The 21,040-nt window shown below is 33.9% G+C and overlaps 2 protein-coding genes across 2 annotated transcripts in view; one reads left to right on the plus strand and one right to left on the minus strand.

The window, feature by feature from the left end:
* LOC116344534 (serine/threonine-protein kinase Smg1) overlaps window positions 1-21,040 on the plus strand; it is a 62,333-nt gene that overhangs the window by 5,650 nt on the left and 35,643 nt on the right. Inside the window, exons 4-11 of the mRNA XM_031773138.1 lie at window positions 11-791; window positions 852-1,121; window positions 1,191-1,511; window positions 1,586-1,622; window positions 1,723-1,768; window positions 1,840-1,891; window positions 2,135-2,161; window positions 2,239-2,378. Coding sequence (XP_031628998.1) covers window positions 11-791; window positions 852-1,121; window positions 1,191-1,511; window positions 1,586-1,622; window positions 1,723-1,768; window positions 1,840-1,891; window positions 2,135-2,161; window positions 2,239-2,378 — 1,674 coding nt within the window. The remainder of the gene's footprint in view (window positions 1-10; window positions 792-851; window positions 1,122-1,190; window positions 1,512-1,585; window positions 1,623-1,722; window positions 1,769-1,839; window positions 1,892-2,134; window positions 2,162-2,238; window positions 2,379-21,040) is intronic.
* LOC116344535 (beta-2 adrenergic receptor) lies at window positions 8,080-17,040 on the minus strand. Its single transcript, XM_031773139.1, has 4 exons — window positions 15,791-17,040; window positions 12,230-12,362; window positions 11,473-11,850; window positions 8,080-11,353 (listed from the first exon to the last, which is right to left on the minus strand). Exons 1-4 carry the CDS (start codon window positions 16,634-16,636, stop codon window positions 10,689-10,691), a joined length of 2,022 nt encoding a protein of 673 aa, XP_031628999.1. The 5' UTR covers window positions 16,637-17,040; the 3' UTR covers window positions 8,080-10,688.

Raw genomic sequence — 21,040 nt, forward strand, 5'->3', positions numbered from 1 at the left:
TTTTATCTAGATCATCATTCCGCAACTTTTTTCGCGTTTAAATCATCACGAACCATACGTGCGGAAGCGAGTGTCCGAGCTATTGTGTCGTGTTGCCCGTGATTCACCACATTTAATCATATTCCCAGCGGTGGTTGGTGCTGCTCAAGAACAACGTGTCAATTTCACCGATTTATCCACATTCTCAGCGAATGGTGATCGTACACAAACACCAAATTCAGCATTAACTACGTGTTTCAATTCACTTTTGGACACTTTGTCCAAACAAGCATCCGAACAAGTGCAACAGGTTCAGCTAATGGTGCGTGAATTGAAGCGAATCACCTTGTTGTGGGAAGAGTTGTGGTTGTCATCGTTATCACAAGTGTATTCTGAATGCGCAAAACGTATGGCAATTCTTGAAAATGACTTGACAAAACTAACAACCGAAGAAACTAATTCGAAACAAGTGGACGACAATAAACGAACTGTACTTGCCGAAAAATACCGTGTAATCATACGGCCAATTTTATTTGTAATGGAGCGTTTGAATGAAGCAACATCGGTGAAGGCCGAAACAGCCAATGAATTGGCATTCCAAGAACGATTTTCACCCGCAATTCAAGAAACAATCACTTCACTAAAAGAACCATTGCAGTTTACCAGCTCATCGCCCGACGGATGGTCCAAATTTAAACAATTGTACACGGTGCTGCAACAACGTTCACAAAAACGTTCAACGTGTCAATTCAAAATGGCCGATATTAGTCCAGTTTTGGCGCAAATGAAGAATACAGTCATTTCAATGCCCGGTAAGTTAAGTTAACAATTATTAATTTAAATGTACTTTATTTTTAATATCGATTTGTCAGGAATTGAAAATCATCAAAATCGCAGCCGAAGTGATGGCGACAATCGATGGATTTATATTCGATCCGTTGACAATTTCGTACAAATTCTTCCGACCAAGACCAAACCGAAAAAGTTGGCATTTTATGGTAGCGACGGCCGCAAACACACCTATCTCTTCAAAGGATTGGAAGATTTACATTTAGATGAACGTATTATGCAATTTTTGTCAATTGCCAATTCAATGATGTCAAAAACACGTACAACCATTGGACAAACAACGAAATATCGAGGTGAAAATGCATATTTTTTCATATTGTGGTTTTAAGCAAAGAAATAATATTTTATTGTTTTTTTTACAGCAAAACATTATTCCGTTACGCCTCTCGGTGCTCATTCTGGTCTTATATCGTGGGTCGATGGCATGACACCAATATTTGCATTGTATAAGAAATGGCAACAACGCCAAGCAACAAGTCCAAAGAAAGAGAAGAGCCCATCAACAACAGCGAATGCAATGACCACATCGAAGAATACACCACCGCAAGCAATTCCACGACCATCCGAATTGTATTTCCAAAAACTAACACCTCTGTTGAATAAGCACAATATTAAGGCAACGCAAAGTAGTCGCAAAGAATGGCCTTTACAAGTGCTGAAAGAAGTCCTTGCAGAACTCACTGGTATACACTGTCATAATTTTCTCATTAAACCGTTTCATAATCATATTTCGCAACTTTTCTTTCTCTTTGTACAGCTGAAACGCCACGAGACTTACTTTCAAAAGAATTATGGTTCGTAGAATTAATTGAATTCAATGCATAGTTATTTCTATTTTTATGATGAACAAAATTAACGTGAAGGTGTGTTTTACTTTTGTTTTGCGTGTTATAGGTGCTACAGTACAAATGCAGCAGAATGGCGTCAAGTTATTCGAAATGTGAGCATATTCTTAGTGATTATAATGAAAAGCAATGTCTATAAATAAATGATGGTATTTCTTTGTTTCAGTATGCTCAATCGTTGGCTGTGATGAGTGTCATTGGTTACGTTATTGGATTAGGTCAGTTAATAATTTGATGCACAAAATAAAACACAAAAAACTTTTCTCCGTCTCTATAACCAGATTTTATTTTCTTGTTTCTCGAAGAAAAATTGTTTTCCACGTTTTTTTCCTCAGTAGAAAAAGAACTAAAAAAAATTTCAAGAGATTCTTTACGTAGTTTCTTAACTCTGAAAAAAGTTATTTTCAATTAATCCTGAAAACTTTTCATCTTTCCCGATTTCTTTCGTCTTTATCATCTAGGTGATAGACATTTGGATAATATTCTAGGTAAGTGAGCTGTTTATCTGATTTTGACCTCTGATAAGCGAAAACCATTTCTAAAATACAATGATTGTGCGTTGCAGTTGACTTGATGACTGGCGAAATTTTGCACATTGACTATAATGTGTGCTTTGAAAAGGGAAAGACATTGCGTGTTCCTGAGAAAGTTCCGTTTCGTATGACACCCAATTTACAAGAAGCACTTGGTGTAACCGGCATTGAGGTAAGTTTCACCGAATTTTTTTCATTTTATCGCCACGTGTTACCATGTTGGTTTTGACAAAATGTCCATCACTTCGAATTATGTACAATGTCAGAAACACTGTTATATCAGATATGCATCTGTTTTGTTGCTATGTTTAAACTTAAGTTGAGATTCTCGAGCATAAACCACTCGTTTCATAAAATATAAATTCCAAATTTCCGGTATACCGATGAAAATTTGATCGAATTTCATTGTGTGCGTGCACAAAAATGGTATACTTTCGTTATGAGATGATTCTGTAAACATACCATTAACCAAGCATTTCTGGTGGATTGTAAAATTGGTCGCATACTTTATGCATTGCGATACCAACAGCTGAGAGAGAGAGAGAGAGTTAAGGTTTTTGCGATGTTACTATGCAAAGTGTAAATGAAAATATCGATACAGATGTTTTATATATGCAATAAAGTTTGAATTGCATTTTCGTCGGCATTTTCCATTGCTGTTCAACTTCCCTCACTCCGCATACCGTATGCTCTTGATATTTTTTTGTTTGGACAGCATCGCATCCGATGAATCGCATTTTGCTCAACCTCAATTTATAATTCATTATTAAAGCTTGAGAAAATGAGACGCAATCATCAATTCGGTATATTACTACATGGATATGGTGATAGAAAAACATAAGAAGACAGGAGGAGAGAGAAAAAAAGAGAGAGGGAGAGTTCTTCTTCTCAGCAAATGTTTGTCAACTGGGAAATAAAAATGAACAAATAGAAATTTTTTGACTACAATGCTCCATATCATCTTTGTGTGTGTGTAATGTTTTAATCATCGTGTAACTGTCCCACGACAACCGGTGGTGTATAGTGAACGCACATAAAACTGTTGGCCAAAAATAAATTCTATAGACACGCAAGCAATGGAGAAGAAAAGAAAGAAAAAACCGAAATAAAATATGGAATGTATATTTGAATGGTTGAGAAAAATCATGACTCAAATTATTTCTTATTTTCAAATATGAAACATAGAAAAATTTGCATTACAAAGAGTGAAACTTTATGAAACAACTCAAAAGATCGATTCATAAGAAAACAATTCCATTGAAACATAAAAAAAATATCCCGAATGAAGGCAAATTTGAATCATAAAATTTAAACACGCAAGAGTGAAACAAAATAAATATCCTTGTGGTATTTTTTTACGTTTCAATTATTGATATTTTTTTTTTCCAAATTTCATTCATAGTTATTTTTTTCTTATGTTTCATTCTTCAAATTAAAAATATTTGAGTCATGATTTTTCTCAAGCATTCATTTTATCATCGAAAAACGTGCTTTATTGAAAATCTCCAAACGAAGCAGCATAAAAGAAAAAAAAAATCTCTTTTCGTACTTCACCTGACACAAATTCATTCTGAAATGAGTAAAATCCCTAGCAGCTTAACTAAGTTGCAGAATTCCCTCGAACAGAGCAAGAGAAAAACAAATTTAAACTTTATACAAAATGGAAATGAATGTAAGCTCAAGTGTACTCAGAAAAAGAAATGCTTATCAATTTGCTCGAATCAATTTACCGTTGAAAATGGCTAAACACATCTCCGCTCCGGTGCAATTTCAAATAAAATTCTACTTCAAAGTACACATAAAACGGATGCGAAAGTGGAAGGAGATGAAAAAAAAATTCTGAAAAATGCAATTTTATTTATGTACTTTAATTAACACTATATTGTATATGGGTCGTCGCATGAACTGGGTCAATCAATCGACTCGTTTTGCTTTTCTTCACTCTCTTTTGCTCTTCTGTTCTCGAGAAACTTCATAACATAACGCATTTGTCGTTTGGAACAAAAAAAAAATGCTAAAAATGTGTTGACTATGTGCCACTCGGATAGTGGTTACAAAATAAATTTCATTCGATCGCACAAACCGCCTGCAATTTCCTGTCCAACAGAATTTATGAGCGGCCACGCACAAACAACAAAATCTCATAGAACAACAGATAGCGGAAAATAGTTGATGGTTTTTTTTAAATAATGTGGTATGGGCACTGCTACTGTTGTTGTTGCATCTACGCTGTAATAGGAGACGATTAAAAGAACTGGACGTTTTTTTATTCAATTGCGTTTGATTAATGTGCATAGCGTTGCTTACATCTCTCTTCGAAAGAATTGTAGTTGCAAACATGCACATGCACATGGCTGATAAAATAATGGCTGGAAGATTTCTATTGTGTAAAACTGTGTCATCCATTTCAGATGGGTTGAGTAGGCCATCCTTATCCGAGTTTTATTATACTTATGATGGTGAAATGGCTTTAGTTTAATGCATAGTTCATATTTTCTGTCAATTATTTGATTTTGTTCCCAGTTTCAAACGATTTGTTAGTATGTGCACACACATGATTCGATTCAGCAACAACTTGTAAACTTTCAAACTCAAACTAATGCAATAACCTCACTCCGACGGATAGTTAAATGGATGCACACAGTTGCAATGTTTTTACTGCACGTTTGTATTTAACGTAAACCGTTTCAGTTACAAAAACAACTCCAACCACTCAAATGAACATAATTAAAACCTGCGTGTTATTATTCATCCAAACTCAACCCCACATATTCATCATGTTACATTTACCATACTTCGACACACTTTGATTCAATTTATAATTAATGTTGTCGTATTAAAAATGACTGGAGTATCTTCAGGGCAATAAATTCAATGCAGAGCTACCATAACAATGGTGGCTGTTTTTTATTTTATTTTCATCGCAAGTTAATGAACAATGTAGGATTGCAGTGTTTTAAAAAAATAAGAGCTGAAACCATTTTCTTCATTCATAAATTATATATGTGTATACATTTATGCTTCTTGAAAACAAAATTTCATAATATTATTTTTCGATTTTGTGTTACGTAAACGCTATTTCAAAATGAACAAGTTTCCGACAATCCAGTTCGACAAAGTGTGAGGGTGTTTTTAGCCACTTGCCCAAACCGTGACATTGTTACGGTATGTTTTGAGTTTTTCGGTATGTTTTGAGTCATTTATTACATTTATAAAAAATGATAATTTTCCGAGAGATAGTTGATAAACATAAAAGTCTATATAAAATATAAATATTGAGAAATTCGTAACTTCAATACTTTTAATAATATGGGAATATCTTTATTAGTAATTTGCATACAGCTTTGAGTAGAACGTGTTTGCGATCAAATGATTATTAGAGTAAGATTTGCTCCAATTATATTTTTTGTGCGTATGATAACCAAATTATTCTAATTAATACCTATTGAACATATCCCGAATTCAAATAAATATCGGGAGCAATATAAAATACATTGAAATAATAAGTGATACTAACGAGTACGTGTATTGGAACCACAATTAAAAACAGGAATATTTCGTTCATGAATAGAATCTTTTCGTTCACTTGAAGTATATCGTCAATGCGTAATTAATATTTAAGCACGTGCGGTTAGTATACAAAACTGTTGATTTGGATTTTGTTCAATTCTTTGATATGGGTAGAAATAATAAGATAATGGGTAGTTGTTCCAAATAAGTTTGAGTATAATGTGATGTCCTCACTCCACTCAAGCCCCATAGTATTCGTTAGTTATTTCACTCGAATGCTCCTGTTCTCTGTGAACAATTAGAACTTATTCATCCAGAATAAATAATCTCGTTGAGAGATCAATCAAGCAAGTACGAATTCCATTCAAATTGTGCGGCTTACAAATTGTAAGCTTATGATGCAATAATATTACCAAAGAATCACAAAAATGTCCCCTCCATTTTATTATCTTTGAATAAAATTCCGCATGCTTTCGGTGGGCGTTTCAATTTCAATAATATGACCTAATTGAAAATATGTTCCTTGGTTGCTTGATATAGTCACAATATCAGAATGAAAGCAGACGTTTTTGCTCTTCAATTCATTTTGTTATTCTTCAAATTAATTCAAATAAAATAAAACATCAAAGTCGTGATTTTTGTTGATAAAACATATCCAGAATGACGAGGGTGAACGACAACCTGTCGGCCTATGGTAACTGAAGTCAACGAAATTTCATTGACATTATGATTGTCTTCTTCAAAAGTTTGGGCACTACTTTATTATTTACTCAAAATAAATAAATAATAACATTATTTTCAATTCATATCAATCTTTATTTTCACTTATTTTTCCAAAATAAAAACACTAAACTATTTTGGGTTCGTACAAAAAGTCACTCTTTCTATATCTGTTTCAATTACGTTGTTTTCAAAAGTCTTTTTTGGTGAATCGATTTGCCTTACCCTGATATTATACAAAATCATGGAGTAAACTGAATTGATAATAGCTATGAGTACATCTAAAAGACTGTTTATATTTAGAATTTGATATTTTCCAGAAGTTGGGATAAAAACGATATAGTACATCTTGGATTCCAATCGCATTAAAATGACGTAACATTGTTCATATTTGCATGAAATATAATAAAACAGGATATTTCCATATTCTCCGAAATATGCTGATGATCTAAAATAAGCTCATATCTATGTGGCTATTTTTGTGACAATCATACCCGAAAGTAATGTTTTATTTTCGCTTAGTATCCCGCATGGTTTGCAACGATAAAGTTGAAAATAAAAATTGTCATTAAAAATCGACTGGCATTTCAATAAAATGATACAAAATGTGCGAATAAATAAAGAAAAGCTTCACATTAGCTGAACAAAGGCATAAAATTTATTAAGTGTGCTTACTTACGCAAAAGAACGGAATGAAAGAATGTGTGCCTAAAGTATTTGCACCATTGTGTGAGATACATTGTTCTTCGTTCTGTTCATATAAGCATCATACAATGTCCTCTTTATTGTTATGGCGGTAATTGTATTTTGGTTCATTTATTATTGGTTTTGATGTGTTGCTTCCGCCTTTTTCCGGCTCATCGATGTTGTTGCCAACTGCTTTATGACTTCATATTTCCATCCGCATAATTTGCGCTCTTTGCAATATGTCATTTGATTGCTAATATGATTACAGAGCTGAATGGATAAAATTCATCAAACATTATGTTTATGTCAATCGAACTGAATTACTTCAGAATATTTTTTTATGTGCTGTGGCTACTATGGGAAATTTCCATTTTTTCCGCTACCAACTTTTCAAGCATCCATGTTTACATGCAAACAGATTCCTTTTGTATTGCTGAATCGAAGAATCCCATCGAAAACACTAATCGCTCCATGAAGAGTAATCATATATCATGTGAATTATCCTTGTCTATTGAACGATGCGCGTTTAATCGAATCGATGACTCAACGTTGCTCTCATCCATTTTATTGAGAAGATTATATAAAATCCAATTCGAAGTGAAACATTTAATATTTAGTGCTCGGAAAACAGTACGAAATCGCCTACACAACCAACGTGAAAATTATAAGGGAATCAATACACAATCAATAAGGTTAAGAACCAGAATCTTCTATAAGTTGCAGCATTTTCTCTGAAACTTTTGTTTATAAAGTTCACGCAATGCAACCTTATTGTTTTCTTTGCTTTATAAATGTTTCATTCACCGTAGAAACTACAACGTCTACGAAGAAATTGAATGCGCGCAAAGAAATCTAAAAATAAAATGTTATTCGCCGAATATAGCCTTTTATGCAGTCAAGTGCGCATAAAATGAGAAAGAAAGTCGAGTAATTGGTTTATTTTTAAAATAGCCTTTTTTATTATCATAATGTTTGTTTGTTTGGTTCGTATAATCATTCAATTTTCATATCACAAAAACAATTCGATTTTTCTTTGGTATGCATGGGTTAAATCCTTCACAATATGCAATAGTGCATCATTTTCATGCCTCTAACAAATATACTTTTACAATCACAAATAACAAATCTCTTGAAATTCGTTTTTTCCATTTCTTTTGTGTGCTGTTTCTTCTTCGTTCTGCCTTTCAAACTCATTCTGATATATTATAGTAATTTTTTTTTATACACAGATAGTAATAAAAATTTTGGTTCGATAAATTCAACAACATTTTCAATATTTTGTTGTTGACATTATCTTCTCTTGTTTAACATACATATATACACATCTATTTGGATTTTTTTTATTTGGTACTAAATTTCGTTTGTGTCTGGAGAGATGGACAACATTGTGGGAAATCATTGTGAGTGTGCAATTTTCATTTCAACATCGAAACTGGATTTTAAACGAAAGCAAACAGTTCATTGGTGCGTTCGCACAGTCTGTGTGTCTCTGTGTATTTGACATTGATAATGGATAATATGAATCAAACGACACAACTGCATACTGAATCAAGCGGAAAATTCCTGACACAGAACTCTCTCCATTTGTACTTGCTTCAATAAATCAAATCAATTTTTCATCACAGTCAAGCCAATCAAAGCAACAAGCTCTGTTGTTGCCACTGCTGTGAAATTGAATGAATTTTCTGCGTGTGTGCCATTGGTAAATTTTTATTTATCCACACATGATTCATTGGAATTCGACGCTAATTCGAAAGTTGCCTGTCTCTCGAATCCTCTCGCTCTCCTTCTATCTGTGTTTGTTTGCTTCAAAAATATCTTCTTTGTTTGGCATATGGTTTTACATTTGGTGCATCAACGACAATACCAATTTATATTTGTATATTTTCTTTGACAATATTAATACGGCTTATACCAAATTCGAATGGACCAGACTATTGAATACTTAATAGATATAATGTTTTCATTCTTGAACAATATCAAATAAACAATTCTTCTTAAATGCATATATGCTGCAAGCCCTGTATGCTGTTGTGGATGAGGTCTGTGTGTATTTGAAAAGAAAAAAAAAACACACACACACTCAAAATTGGAATTTCATTTAGATTGTTTCAATATTATTTTGAGTGAGTGTGAGAAAGAGAGAGAATGAGCGAGAGGGTGGTGGTAACATGAAGATGAATTTATCATTTGTAACATTTACATGGCATAAAATTAATTCATTTAATGGTTACATGCATTCATTTTCACATAAATGTGTTCGAGTTGATCTGCATTTTCATTCAATGCCTCATATTATACGGTATATATCTAAACATCTAACATTATATCACAGGTAATTTACATATAAACTTAGTTTTATTAAAATAAATTACATCTCGTGCATTCTATTTTGATTTCCCAGTCGCCGTTGTCTGTTTTCCCATATATTTTTTCTCTACAATTCTCGAAATGAATTACACAGTAAAAACTTATACAATGCTTTTACACACTATGAATAAATATTTAATCGGAAAATGTATCTACTTCTGTGTTATGAATGTTCAATTTGGCTGGAAAACTTTATTCAATTTTTCTTCGTCTTCATGGAAAAATCACTCTTTCTTTCCGGTTGAAATTAGATTAAACTTATGTGTGTGTGTCTGTGCTTTTTTTAGGATAGCAAAATTGAAAGAGATCGAGTTTAATCGCCCGAAGTAGGAAGAATAATTGAATGGCATTAATTTTGTGTTCGTTCTAAATTTGGAATAGTTGAAAAAGTTTTCTTATTATAAGGAACATGTTGCTTTAAAATACCACAATACTGACATTGAACAGAAAAAAAATTAACTTTGTTGTACATTCTTTTCTATATTCTATCCATCTTATCCGTTAACTCATTAAAAATTTAAATTTATAAGAGAAAAATAAATTCTATTCATTGTGGATTTTGTAAAAACCCTAGCAAGAGAGAAAAAAAAATCGTTGGAAAAAAATATCTAAACGATTCGAAGATTTTCTTAACTATTTCTATCTACATTTGTCATTGTGCACCGTCTTCCAATTTGGCTACACTAAAAAGCTCAGTGTTGCGTCAACAATTTTCCAAGAAATGTTCGACTTTTCGAAGAGCTAAGCAAGCAACGTCATTCATTATTCACAGTATGCGACAGTATACAGTCATTTTTATTGTACCAATAAATCAATGAATGTCGATGCACAGCACTGGTTTGGCTCTCAGAATCTCGACCGTTCTTCAGGTTTTATTAAAGCTTCAACTCTGTTTCTGATTGGAATAAAAATCTATGCAACAAATAGTGAATGTGAATTGATTCGGTTCTGTTTAAGACGATTTTCCAAAAAAGAATTCCATTGTGTTGGAGATTTTCCTGCGAATCATTACGAAACCTGTTTGTTGTGTAAAAGAACAGTCACCATGTGAGATAATCAGATTCAAAATGGAATGAAACCATCGATTTTTCATTGGAGAAATCCATGAGTCGATCCTGTGTACGTATAGTTTTAGTACTAGTTTATTTCATTGTAGTGTCTAGTGATGGTATGTTTTCAAAAAAAAAAAATCCATTTAAGTTGGTCCACTCCAGAAATTAATCGATTGTGGTGCACTGCTGCTCAAACTATATCCCCGATAACAGTACAAATTATTTGATTTGATTGAATTATAATGTTGATGTTGATCGTCGCCTTGACCAATTGTATCATTATTGTTGATGGAAATGGTGACACATTGAACGGTACCATTCGGCGATGTTTTCGATGTGATCGGAATTGGAATGGTTTTTGTATGACCATTAAATCGTTGTTCGGCGAGCGCAACAGTGGGCAATTTATTCTTTGAATTATGTATCGCAATCGGTGTATTTGTTCCGTCCATTGAATTTCGTCCAATTACACAATTCGTGCTGTTTCGATAGTTTTTGCGATTCATTATATTGGTTGTATTTGAGTGGTTCTCCAAATTACCGAGAATATTTACAATCAAATTTCCGGTTGGCGTTAATGGTGCCGATACAACTGAATCAGCCGGACTGGTTGTGGTCAAACGATGCAAATACAATTCATTATTATTGAAATTCTTGAATTCTGTCTTCAATATGTCATCGTCCATGATGATGTGATGATTTTTACTAAACGATTGCCAACGATTTATACTTGGATGCAAGTACAAGTGGTTGTTCAGCTGCTCGTCATTGTTATTTTCAATGTCAGTATCCGCTTCGTTTGGTGAATCTATTTCAAGATGTCCGAGATGAAGAATGAAATAGAATGTAAATAAACAAATTTCGTATATGATGACATTTTAAAACGTTTTCAAGTTCTTAACATAAAATGAAAAAAAGCACACATACCGAAAACGCATTTCACATTTGGAGCAATGACAATGGTTTCCATTGGTTCTTGAACGGGCGACTGGGGAGATGGTGGTGGTGGTGGCAAAGGAAATGCGGTAAATCCATGATGGTATCGATGCAATGAAGAACGATGATGATAAGAGTCGGGATAATTGATTGGTGGTGGCGTCGCTGAAATCACACTATTCGGTGTTGGTGGTGGTGCAGATAGTGACGGCGCTAATGATGATGATTTTCGTTTCATATTTTGGCGTGCATTTTCATCGTCGATTAGAGCATGCGAATCGGGTGTTCGACAACGCAATAAATGTGTGAATGCTCGTCGAAATGTACGATTCTTCCACGCATAGATGACTGGATTCATTCCGGAATTGGCTGAAATGGAAAATTGAAATATTGCTTACACACTTTGAAATCGCTTACAATTTGACGAGAGTCGAGCGCTATCCATATAAAAACATTGTGACGTCACACATCTTACACAGAAACGACATCTTTGTAAAACAGACTAACTACAATGTAAAAGTATAGCGAGAGGGGAAGGGAGTAAATAAAAAGGGGAAACAGATACGTTTGATTTACATTGTAGTTAGTCGGTTATTAATAGATGGCGTTTATATAGTGTGCCCTTATTGCGCTTGACTCTCGCAATTTGAAAAATAACAATAATTTGCTTAATTGTGTGCTTACAAGATTGTTCAAATCATACTCTTTTTTGCAATTATATAATGTGATTTTCAATAATGAAACTTACCCATGGCCAATGAAAATGCTGCTTTATAGTAAATTGGTGAACTGTTTGCCGCAAAGTGAAAGATTTGCGAACATACGACGACAAAATATGGTAGCCAACAGATTGTAAAACATCCCAAAATCAAAATAACAACCTGAAATACAAAGAATTGGAGAAAATTTTCAAAATTAGGAACACATGTTGCATCGAGTTCTATATATATGTAATTGGTATGTTTGTGTTTCGATAAATTTTTATGTCACTTGATGCGCAAAAAGATTCGTATAATACCATAAAAATGTAGCCAAAACAATTTATCAAACCATAGAGAATCAAGCGAAATAAGAGCCAACAAATTAACTGACAAAAAAATATGTTTACAACAACGAGATGATTTACAATCAATTTGGCATTATTACTTTTGTAAAACAAAAATTAATGTCAATTTGGTTGAGATTTTACGCGTCATATGTTTTAGTCTAGATCGCATTCCAATTTTCTTTTTTGGTTCAATTCAATACGCATCAGAAGATATGCGAAGTACCTTTTTTAAGAAAAGAGAACATTTCATGTGTATATATTGATATGGGGAGACATTTCGAACTGTGAAATCCCATTTTGTTTATTGGCTTTTTGTACAAACACGTGTCTTTTTATCTTCAAATTCTCAAAATTATTTTTGGTATGAGTGCTATGCGTATATTAACATTGCTCGGCATACTTTTTCGTATGTGTCTCCGTATGTGGCCTTGAGCGCATGCTACCATCTCAAAAACTGATCCCAAAAGGAAGTAAGTTTTGCACATGGAGATAAATATATAAACAAAACTAGAGCATATAAGTCAAAAAGCTCTTTATTCTGTGGTACGCTATATTCGCAATATTTGTTTGTGTCAATCGGGATGCAAAAATCACTTGATCAAAGTGGATAAAATGGTATTTTTAGATTCATTCCATGAATAAAGCTACGAAAAAGTATTGTTCTAATACTTTTTATGCGTATAAATTGCCATTTCACATCACATTAATAAATGACAGTATCATATTTAGACATTGATATACATTTTCTGACAAACTCTCGCCCAAATGTTCTCCATTTACTATAGTTTAATGTGCAACAATGTGTGTTCTGGATTGAATAAACCACAAATGCATTATCGATAAGGTATCATTTCAATTTATTTATAGACATTTCATTGCGTTACAGTCTGTCTTCTTATTAATATCAATAGGATCCTTCGAATGTCAATAATCTCACATGTTTTGACTGCGAAAAATTGATTCATTTCGTATTATTTGAATTCATCTCGATGCAATGCGTCTATGGGAAAGTTCATGGCCAATTCGAATATATTTCCATGAAAAATATTAACATTTAAAGTGAGAGAAAAAAAGCCTGTGATTGTTATGACGTTTAATAATGTGGTGAGAAGCCGCAAAAAGACAGCCAAATCAAATCAATTATGCGAATTTGGTGAATTTTCATTTAATTGGCATGGCAAATGCTTTTTTTGGCGGTTTTTCTATGAACATAAATTGAAAATGATGGAATTATTGACTGAAAATCATTTACTCTCACATCATATCTATTCACATGAACAATTCATGGCCAAAAAACACATGAAAATCATTTGGCTACGACTATTATTACATCCGACGAGCGCAATCAAATGTTAAATCCAATTAGTGGAACAGTTGATGTTGACAACAGCTTCAGAGCCGATGGCTCCGATCAAAAAGTCACGATGATTTATTCATCTCAATTTTTGCATTGTAGGAAATTGGCCATTGGCAACTACTACATGGTATTATGGTTGGCACATCGTGAATGGCTATTAATTAGAATTTACATGTGTCATAAATCTGACAGGATGCATTCATAATAAATTAAGCAGCTGTCGAATGTTTCAATATTTTGTATTTATTGATTGAACGATAAATTGGGAAAATGGTCATATCGAAAGTATGCCTTACACTTCATGATATTGGCCACGTGTTCATTAATCGGGTTACATTAGCATTGAACGACTTACTTAATATCCGAATACAATTTTGCTCTAGATTCTTCGGCCCGTCATAATCATTGACTTTTCACTTGATCTAAATCGCATATAATTTGTATTTCTATGAATTTCGTTTTGTGCCGACGGTGTTATTGGAGTCGTTTTGCAAAACAATCGACAAGTGGGTCAAGTTCTTTTTTTAACTTTTGTATTGCGTACTGCGTAGCCGGGTGTTTGCGTACTAGTGCAATACACGCCCGTTTTGATGGGGCTCATGTTATTGCCACCTCACCATACGAGAAAAATGATGTCAAACAATGCGGCTGGAAAATTCGTATCGAATTTCAATTTGCATTACCTAGTTTCTGTTTGAAGAGCGCGGTTGTGGTTTTCTGTTTATAGTTGACATAAACAATGGCCCTTATATTCACTATCTTTTCATCTATGCTGCGTTTATTTGCGTTGGTGTTAATGTTTGGCATGTTTATTTTTAGTTTTGCGATGAAAGTTTGCTCTAATTATTTTATTGTGGCATTAGTGCAGATAACTTTTCCAACGCGCTGAGGGCGACGGATGTCAACGACAAACAGAGTCAGCCACACAAAACATGTTTGCTGAAATATTCATCTCCGTATATCGACGATGATGGTGTCGACGCACAGACGATACCACATCAGAAACGGTAAAATATTAAAATGTTTACATTCTCACTAGGGACAAATTGTCTCCATCCACATGGTATCGTTGATGTGCGTACATCAGTTAGTCCATTCGTAATTCTTGTTTATCTGGCACACAGTGCGTTACGAAATTCATTCGATGAATACATATTTTGGCGATAATAAAGTGAGAAGCTTTCACTTGTTATGACATAGACATGGTTTTTTTAATGACTTGTTTATAAAAAAAAAATGACAGCAAGACCGAATGAGCATAATGGTATTTTCGAAGAAAGGATGTTCAAAATAATATAAGGTTCGTAGTTAGAAAAAAGAAAGAGTAACGAGAAACAACATGAAAATGACATGCAATTTGAAATGGGTTTTTATTCATTTTATTCATAACGAACTCTTTCAATACATGAAATCATGTGTCAGCCTCGAAAGCTTTTACCGCTTTATAAAACGGATGAAATCAATTTTCACCGTACATGATATTCACACAAAAATGAATTATATTCAAACATTTACACTCGAGTACATCGAGACATCATCAGATTTGCTCTCCATTTGGCAAAACTCGGTGCTTCTTTTTTGTTGCATGTAAATTATGCATGAGACGCGCGCACATTCAAAATGGGCATCGCAACCAATTACTTCCAGCAGGAGGTAGAACGTGTTCGAACACATTTTGTTTGAAAGCAATTTTTCTTCGCAGTCAAAAATGACCAAAGCAAAAAACATAAAGGAAGTTGTTGTTCTTTTTTTTTCTTGACAAATGGTGCTCGTGCAATAATTTTCATCTGTTGCTGTTTCGCTCAAAAATGATTTAGAACGCTTTAATGTTTTTGACACTACACATGTATATTTAAAGAATGGAGGCAACAAAGAAAGAATAAAAAGAATGTGAAATAATTTACCTGCACACTTTTCCAGTCAGAATGTCCACCTTCGTGTAAGCCAGAAATGCTTGCCCGTAGTTGTTTTGCGTGTTTATATGCTTCTCTCCATATTCGCCAGTAAAGCGTGAGCATGCATAGCCATATTAATGAGAATACCGGTGTCACAATGCCAGCCATATACCATGGTGGTAGAACTTCGTCAAATTCACATTCGGTTGATGTGTGAAAATTGTTCCAAAAAAGTGGAATACCTCCCAAGAGGGTGCCCGATATCCAGCCGAACATGATCACAGTGATTGCCACACGTTTTGTTATCCAGCGGCTGTAATGTAATGGATAGACGATGGCTATATATCGATCGATTGCAATCGCAATCAAATTCCAAATGGAAACGCAGCACGCAACAATGTTGAAGAAAAATTTCATGATGCACACAAAATGTGATTCGCCCAATGTTACATCCAAATAAAATGCTAAGTGATACGGTATGGTGAGACCGACCAATAAATCCGATATGGCAAGAGACAAAATGAATAAATTCGAAACGACACTTCTCAGTCGTCGGCTCAATTGTACGGCTGCAATGGTCAAACAATTTCCACAAACAATTGTTATGAATAGTAAACCATCAATTATTGACCATAAAACGACATTTTCACGAATCTCCGAGTACCGATCATACGGTGATGTGTAGTCCGGTTGGGATGTGGTCGAGATGATCGCTTCCAGGTCCGAGTCTCTTTTATCGAATGGATATACTGCAATTGCATCACCTGCTGATTCTGTTGAATTGGTTGCCAGGGACGCAGTAGCCGCCATTGTTCGTACTGTTAGCAACACTGGCGAAATTGTGTTATAGTTCATGGTTTTTGATTTTAGTTTTATTTTGTTTTCGCTTTGATTTTGTTTTTCAATTGTTCGCGTTTTGTTTTTTCTCTCTCTCTCTTTCTCGACTTTGTTTATTGTTCAGAAAATTCGAAGCGATCGTTCACATATTTTGATTCTTGGTTTTTGAATGGAGAAAAGCGTAAATGAAAACACGATAACGTTTTTGATTTGACCTCAATAACTGACTGAACACTCATTTAGTTTGTGTTTACTTTGCTGCCACGATGTTGTTTACGATAAAATAAAATCAACTTGATTTCTGGCAGGTCAAATTCGGTGAAATCGAAATCAATTTCGTTCTCAATGGCGCAATACCGGGACGGCACAATAATAAAAACACCAAAAAAATGACTGATTAGAATATTGTGATTTCGATAAAATTGCGCTGATTTTTGACGATTGATTTCTCAACTAGTCCAAATAAACTTCAAAACACCCACACACTTCCGCGAATACAACTGATAAGCTTATTATTTTGACCTTTTTTATGGTTGAATTCGCCGCTTGAGATAATTTTATGTTTCATTAAACTGTCGGCTATTTTGGATCGATTTATATTTCCGATTATATTTAGTTGATGCGCACCATAAATTACAAGAATTTATTAAATTTTCATTGATTTTGATGCGCACATTCGAAGCACTTTCCATTTAATTCTTAATATGGTTTTATTTCCAATTTGTGATTAATTAATCGAATCTATTTTCCCGATTTAAATTTAAAATTTTCATAAATAATCTATTTTTCGCTCTCCTTCATTTATATGGTTTGAGTTTTAAATTTGCCACGCGAGTTCTTCGTCTCTATCCGTTCGGATGTAAAATGTATATTTTCCACTTGGCAACTGTGCTCTCGTCTCCAATTTTAAAATGATGCACGCCACTGATGTGTACTGTTGCTGATGTCGTCCAGTCGTTTTATTTGCATGCAAATTAAATGTGACAGTCCTGTGTCAAGAAGAGTATCAACGCTAAAAAGAAACGAGAAGGTGTCATTTAATGTTATTTAAAGATTAGTTTTTTGTTATGATTGATTATGCATAAAAGAAAATCGTTGCTTATTTCTGTCCGGTCAATTGTACGTAATGCATATTTTCTCGCATCATTGAGCATTAAATCGCGGAAATTTCATGTTTTTTTTAAAGATAGAATATATGATTTATGGCAAAACGTGTATTGAGGTACCGTGCTCGTATTGTGTATTTTTAGCACCTCTTGTCGAAATATTCCGAAGCACGAATATCGACTAATGCCATAAATCATAAACCAGTCACAACCTAAATCGCATAAAAACAATTTCGTTTGAATTTCAAGTATTTTTGCGCTGGTTGCCTGTTTATGTCAGCTGATTCTTTTGCAGAGACCTACTTTCAATTTCAATTGCGAACATTTTTCATTTCAAACTTAAATTAAAGCACATAAATTCGGTTCGGCATTGCATTTATTTTGATAATCAAGACAATATTATAATAAAAATGGTTCAAGTTAAGGGATTTTCAATCGACTTCCGATTTTTTTTTATTCGATTTGAATTTGCGGTCGCATGCAAAAAGGTTTTTGCCATAAACATAAAATCGCGATGAATAATGAAGTTGTTGCAATGCTTTCGGAGTTATTCATTAAGAAATCATATGGTTTTTCGTGCCGTTGGAAAAGTTCACGATATTTGTGCTGATCCTGAATTAAACCAAGCGAAACAAACAAAAATACGCAGAGAGAAATCGTACTCAACGAAAAACGATGACCTTCAAATGGAAAAAAATACCATTCGTTTTTCCACGAAACATTTGCACACATTGTACCGAGAAAAAAACTGTGAAATGTTCAAATGCTCAGGCGATTGTGAATTTCGTGAGAGAGAAAAAAAGCAAAATGCTAAACTGACTGTAGTCAATTCAAATATTAGCAATCTCTCAACTGTAAACAAGTTCTGTATATCCCACTTGAAAAAGAAAACATGAAAAAAACCAGTAAAAATCATCCGAACAAATTTTTTAATAACATTTTTTCCAGTATATTCTTGTTTTCGTCTGTTGTGTGATTGTTCATAATTGAACAAGTTTCTCTTACAATGGCAAGGTGTTCCGCGTGCTTTTATTTTCTCTTTCTGCTTTTTATCCACGATATGTTTTCTTTTGTACTTTTTCAATGTATCAAGTTTACTTTTAAACGAGCGTATAGTAAACACAACAAGAGGATGTTTTTACGTTAAATGTCATTTTTCTAATTTACTTTGTGCCGTAAGCTACAATTCTCGTATTGTTTTGATTCAATTTTCGTGATATAGTAAGCAATATGCTTGCCTTCTTCATTCTCTTCCACACTTGCTCGGTATCGCTTTCGCTGGTAAAGACATTGGTTGACGTTCAAATTATTACTTTTCCAACTTTATCATTCATTGTGTTTTTGTGATTTTTTTCTTTGGAATTTATCGGGTGGTTTAAGGCGACACCAAAAATGTGGTACGACGCAAAATGAACGTGCAACAAAAAACATGAACTTTGTTTTTATAAAAAAGATACGATGATTTCGTCAACAGGAATATTATGTTTCAATTTTGACCAAAATATAATCGAAAATCGATATAAATACGACCATTTTCAGTAGAAACGCATGAAAATTGACCAGTCATTGATTGGATTCTTTTTCTGGCTGTCCATCATTAAAATGTAATGGAGCTAAACACGAAAAAAGAAAACTGGTAATAAAATGGCAGTAAAGACACGTGCGACAATCAAATTGTTTGTAAACTTTGGTAGAAAACATTTTATAACTTTTCTACAACATTTTTTTCTTCACTCTTTCACAATTTTGCCAAACGTTTCGGGTCGTTTTTTTCTCTGAAACTCTCCATTACAAACATTGTCAATTATGCGTTAAATAATTGGGAATGTCGTTTCATTGTCGGTCAGATTTTCAGACGGTTTCCATTATTGCACAGATTACCATATTTTAGTCTCAATTTTCATTCTCATACTCGCATTTCCATTTGCATCCACAGTATAAAAATATTTCTGGCGAATATATTTCAATGTCCGGACCAGAGTAATTAGAAAATTATGCTCAGCAGCTTTTTTTAATGGTGTCGATGGAATTGAACGATGTCAAATATTAACTCATGTAAATGAATTTTTAATCTATGTTCGCAAAGAAGAGAAGTGCTCCGCGAGAAATGACGCGTTGCCCCAAGTCTATCGCCAATGTGTTGCATTCCGTTGTGTGTATAAACACGAATAAATGAACGAAAATGTTGCAATCGAGTAAGTGTCGATAAAGTAAATATAAAGAAAAGTTCACTTTATATTCAAGTGTGCGTCTTTTCTTCCATTCTGTCGTTTGCAAATCGTATTTAGCATGAAAATGTGATGGATACAAAACGAATTTAAATCTCCTCATTATTACAATATTTACAGTGGCGCAGAGAGAGAGAGACGAGTATGAGAAAGTGTGTGGTTTCATTCGGTGCTTATGTTTATAATTGCATACACGTGCTCAAATTGAAAACCTGATTTGATGGATTTATTGTGCGCAGAAAATCTGGTTTTCAATTTTATTAATGCATTTCTTCAATTGCATGGTATCGCAACCGTCTCGCCAATCCTCTCTGTGTATTCTTTTTAATGGTGTTTTTGTTTACCAACGAAGAAAATCAAGTATCGAAGTGCATTTCGAATATATTCGTAGCGTCTGTCGGCCGTATTTAGCGCGCTCGTTTAACAAATGAAGATAAATTGCTGCGATAATTTTGTGTTCCATTCTTCTTCCTTTTTTTATACATATTACAATTGTGCGCTGCACATATGTGAGAGAACAAAAGTTGCAAAGTGAGAGTCCGAATGAATTTGTTTGCAATTAGTGTTGGATGCAATGTTGTTTGCGTTGGTTACCATGTGTCAACAAATAACGTTGATGTAAAATGTAATGGCACTCGTGTGGCACTCCGCTGTGGATTGCATATGTGCATTGAATAGAATGAGTGGTTGCGAACATGAGTCGTAGGAGAATCATAAAAATAAATGAATACGTCGCCATCGATCGCACGAAAAACCATCATAAGAACCGTTTTTTTTCTTTCTTTCGATTTAAATACATTTGGCAACTTGACAAACGCAAGGACATGTTGTGGACACACAGCTTCCATTCTGCATGCACTTATTGTTTGACCACTAAAAAGCGTACATCATGCGGTGGTGCATCATTCTTCCCTTTTTTGTTTTCGTTTAAAATTACGGCCGAATTTACTATCGTAAAATAATTTTTATTACATTTAATTCCACGAAAAATTGCCTCCCATTGCTTTTTACTTTATCCTTAAACTCGTTGATTTATAACATAATCCCGACAACACATACAAAATGTCACACGACAACAAATTGACCAA

The sequence above is a fragment of the Contarinia nasturtii genome, unplaced genomic scaffold (genome assembly GCF_009176525.2).
Source record: "Contarinia nasturtii isolate CC-2019 unplaced genomic scaffold, AAFC_CNas_1.1 Cnas_scaffold_1037, whole genome shotgun sequence".
Lineage (NCBI taxonomy): Eukaryota > Metazoa > Arthropoda > Insecta > Diptera > Cecidomyiidae > Contarinia > Contarinia nasturtii.